This window comes from Euprymna scolopes, chromosome 23, assembly GCF_053919585.1.
Source record: "Euprymna scolopes isolate OS-2025 chromosome 23, ASM5391958v1, whole genome shotgun sequence".
Taxonomy (NCBI): Eukaryota; Metazoa; Mollusca; class Cephalopoda; order Sepiida; family Sepiolidae; genus Euprymna; species Euprymna scolopes.
The window spans coordinates 26,061,834-26,066,611 of NC_136504.1; the positions used below are offsets into that span (position 1 = coordinate 26,061,834).

Consider the following 4,778-nt stretch of genomic DNA (forward strand, 5'->3'; position numbering starts at 1 on the left):
TGCTTTCGGATTACACTTGCTCACAATACTGCATTTATATTTGCCCTCTATCGGCCTCATTACAGCGGAGTTACTATCTTTAGTAGCATACTGAGAAAAATGACCACATCCTGTTTACTCATCCTTCGGCTAACATTCACGTCTTTGGAGACTTCAATGTTCACAATGTGTAACGTTTAACTCACTCAAACAAGACGGATGATGAGGGGAGGTTCTGTGGACGATTTCTCTATTTCTTATGACCTAACTCAGATTATCCACAAAACCACCCGTGTGCTCGACACTGATTGTCAGTATACAAGTCTTTTTCTCACAACTTGCCCTGAGCTATGTTCATCTTCCGTTCTGTCCCTACTGGGATTTTCCGACCACTCGGTTGTCTCAGTTAAAATAAAAACAAAATTTAATAAGTCCTTCAATATATCTCTCCATCGGATATTCTATCGATACTTTATGTGTGACTGGGATAGCTTTCGTACATTAATATCAGGTCTACCTCTGCGTTTCATGTTTAAAAAGAATGTGTCCTCTATAGTATCAGACCTGACGGAATGGTTAATTGTAGATATAGATCGCTTCATAGCCTCCAAAAACTTTCAGCAAAATCCTAACAGCCAGCCATGGTTCTTTCCAGAATGTGCTGTTGCCATTGCGCACAGAAATCACTGTTTCCATTGCTTCCAACGTAATAGATATACTGAGACAAAAGTCACCTACAGGACTGCCAGGAACCACTGTAAAAGACAGCGAGAGAGTTGTATCCTCAGTCCGCCATGTTCAAAGTAGCTGAGCAGCGGCTTGGTTCCCAGCAACTTTGGTAAATAACAACAGGGTCATGAATAGAAGTATATGATCTATCCCAACCATCATCAATGGACCTGAAGTAATCTCGTCAGCATCGGACAAAGCCAAACTCATTGCCAAAACAACAGATAATTCTATTATATGCGATCAGAGCCGCCACCCCCTCCCATATTTCCTCCTGTGTCTGAAAAAAAAGCTATGCGACATACAAATATATGTGCGTGAAGTTGCCAGGCTAATCAAAAGCTTCGATTCCAGCAAAGCAACTGGCCATGACGGCATTCCTATTATAGTGCTCAAAAAGCTTAAACCACAACTAGCTCCCATACTTACAAAGCTGTTTAAGTGTTGTCTTAATGAGAATTGCTTCCCAACACCCTTTGAAAATACCATCAGTATGTCCTGTATTTAAAGATTCAAGTGATCGGTCATCTCCTTCTCAATACAGACCAATCAGTATCCTGCGCCTCATGAGTAATTGAAACATTGAAGAAAATAATCTGTTTTTAAAGGGGTTCGTTAGCTCACAGAAAGACCATTTCAAATAAATTCAGAAAGTTTTCTGATTGGTTCAAAATATAATAATTTTTTTATTTAAGATAGTGTATGCGCAGACGATATGCGTACAAAGGTTTTTATGCATTGTAATTTTGTACGTCCACTTGTAAACATCGACTACCTGTGTTGACCACATATAAAAAATGATATTCAATTGTTCGATAAGTCATAACATTCAAAAATTGTTATTCAAAAACGCGAAAATTATTTCTCACCCAAATCATTTTCTAAATTTGTATTTTCACTGTAAAGCAACTGGCCCTGACGGCATCCCAATTATAGTGTTAAAAAAGCTTCAACCAGAACTTACTCCCATACTTACGAAACTGTTTAAGCGCTGTCTTAAGGAGAAGTGTTTTCCGACTCCCTGGAAGACCTCATCAGTTTGCCCTGTATTTAAGAATTCAGGTGATGTCATCTCCCTCTCAGTACAGACCAATAAGTCTCCTGTGTGTTATGAGTAAGTTGCTGGAATCCATATTAAATAGAGAAATAGTCAACCACCTCAGCAGAAACAACCTTCTTAGTGACACACAATATGGTTTCCGTTCTGCAAGATCTACCGCAGATGTGCTAACGGTTATATCTTACAGGATTAGTGAATCTCTTGACAAAGGCTTCCTTTCTAGGGCAATTGCTCTTGACATATCAAAGGCCTTCGACAAGGTATGGCATAAGGGTCTACTTCACAAGATTTCCAGCTATGGTATAACTGGAAATGTTTTCTCAATCATTAAATCATTTCTCTCCGATAGGCTCATAAGCGTAGTGGTCGATGGACAAAAATCAGAGGCCTGCAGTGTTAATGCTGGAGTTCCTCAAGGGTCAATCCTGGGCCCAACTATCTTCCTGATCTACATCAATGACCTCCCTAAACATATACTTAAATCATTTGTTGACATCTATGCTGATGACATGACCATCTACGGCAACACATCAAAGGCTATAAATGATAAAGTTCTCTCTGATTCTCTCTCGTCTGATCTCGAGCGCATAGTTCAGTGGGGGAAGACGTGGCTGGTTACCTTTAATGCATCTAAAACCAAACTCCTATCCTTATATCATCAACGCTCTGATCCCCATCTGGCATCAATTGGGATGGATGGCTCTCGTCTGGGAGAGGCCCCGTGTTTTGACAAGCTTCTAGGTTTGACCTTTACTCTTGATCTGAAATGGAATACGTACATCAAGTCTGTTGCCAAGGTCGCTGGAAAGATGGTGGGATTCTTCTATCGCTCCAGGAGATATCTCACTACTGATGCAATTCTCTATCTATATAAAAGCCAAATACGTCCAAGGATGGAATACTGCTGCCATATCTGGGCAGGAGCTGCTAAAAACAGCCTATCCTGCCTTGACAGAGTACAAAATAGACTTCCTGGCTTAGTGGGGGATTCCCTTTTCTCTACCCTGCAACCTCTCTCCCACAGAAGAGACGTTGCGAGCCTATCCTTGTTTTATCGTTATTTCCATGGCAGGTGCTCGTCTGAACTCCAATCTCTGGTCCCCCCTCGCCAATCTTTCACGAAAAACACCCGTCTAGCTGAATCCACTGTGAAAAATTTCCCCCACTCTTTATCTGTGCCTAAATTAAAACGTGGATTCCATGAACAAAGCTTCTTTTTTAGAACTGCACGCCTGTGGAACTCTGTTCCGTCTGCCTGCTTCCCACCTGACTACAACTTGGATGTGCTCAAGTCCAACGTTAACAAATTCCTAATGAACCGCCCACTTAAGTAAACACTTCATCAAATCTCCACACTAACGTACTCTACTTGGAATTAACCCTTATTCCTGAGTGACTTCCGGGCCTTGATAAGTAGTGACCACCGTGTAATATATATATATATATATATATATATATATATATATATATATATATATAAATGAATTCTCTTTTGTAATTATAAACTTTTAGAAGTCGGATGAATTAGGTGCTAAGTCTGCAATAGGTTAAAGCTAGTTCCGTTTTTTCCGTGAATTTAAACTGCATTCTTCATTTTTATTTTTACATTTGTTTTTATTCAAAGCTTCTTTAGACATATATATATATATAATATATATAATTACTCACTCCTTATTAATTCTTTTTGACAGAAATGGCCGATGAGGAGTCGCCTGTACGCCAGCATCTTTGCCTGTACCGACACCATGACGAGTAACAATAATGGAAACCGCATCTCCCCCCAAAAATCTGCCGCTGATATCACGACTTTTCAAAGGAACTGCACATAATTTTTTAAAGACTGCTAAAAAAAATATTTTTTTTTACTCCATTTTCTTCACAGAATAAGGTTTTATTTTATTGAAGCTGAAATATTTAACTAATACGATTGGCTCACAGTTATTTTACTAATTTAGCCTTTGCGGTAGGGGATACCATCCATAGATTAGCCTATGCGACGAGGCCAGCTCGTATAGATATCTAATTTCACTTCTCTGGAATCGGTATTAGTTAAGTAGCAGTGGATAGTTGGAACCAACGCCTTAAAAAAGTGGAAATAAGATGATTCAAACTCTAAGCAATAATTATAATATTATTATTATTATTATTATGTATATATCGCTTTTTAAACATTTTTTTACTTCAGTTAGTTTTAAGAAATCAAGGGAGCTAACTCCTTCTGCAGCTATCAAATTATATAAAGGCCAGTTGTTTATTTATTTTACTTGAGTAAGTTTTAAGAGATCAAGGGAACTAACTCCTCCTGCAGCTAACACTTGCTTCCATTACGATTTAAATTTATATCCGAGGGCTCTTTTAAGAATAGACGCTGTTTCGTTTATGGTTGCTATCTGTATTTCGTTATCGCTCGGCCTTCCAATATTGTTTCTAAGTATTTCTGAAGATTTTTTTTTTTTTTTTTTTTTTTTTTTTAAATTAGACCAGTTGCTCCTATCACAACCGGTATGGTGTTTATTTCTTTCAGAGACCATGTCGTTTTTAGATCTTTTTTTCATCCTGATATTTTATCTTCTCCCATTCAGTTCTATTAAGGCTAAAGTCATTTGGGACTGTGACATCGATAATGAGCGCAGTTCTTTTGGGTTTGTTCCATATTATAATGTCTGCTCTGATGACTTGTCTTTAATGTATTTACACACCTGTGTATTCTCGTCATAGAACCGTCACTTTTCCGTTTGATGTTACCGGTGGTGGTTCATGTTCCTAGATGTTCGACGATCGGTCAAGTGGCATCCTTCCACAAATCTTCCAATGGAGGTATTTACATACTTTGTTGTGGCGGACAATGTAAAGGCCATTTGCCAATAAGGTTTGGCATTCAGAGATCAGGTGGCTCTGGCTCTCAATCACTGAGTGGCAAAACCTGCACTGGCCATTTGCTCGTGGGCTAGCAATTTTTAAAAATCCATTTGTGAGTAAGCCCTGATCTTTACCTGCTACAATAAGTCTT

At 38.7% G+C, this 4,778-nt stretch overlaps 1 protein-coding gene across 1 annotated transcript in view; it reads left to right on the forward strand.

Annotated features, from left to right (window-relative positions):
* Positions 1–4,233, forward strand: part of LOC145245694 (transcription factor 24-like) — a 23,955-nt gene extending 19,722 nt beyond the window's left edge. The window contains exon 3 of the mRNA XM_080107240.1: positions 3,460–4,233. Coding sequence (XP_079963366.1) covers positions 3,460–3,597 — 138 coding nt within the window. The 3' untranslated portion in view covers positions 3,598–4,233. The remainder of the gene's footprint in view (positions 1–3,459) is intronic.
* Positions 4,234–4,778: the final 545 nt, after the last annotated feature.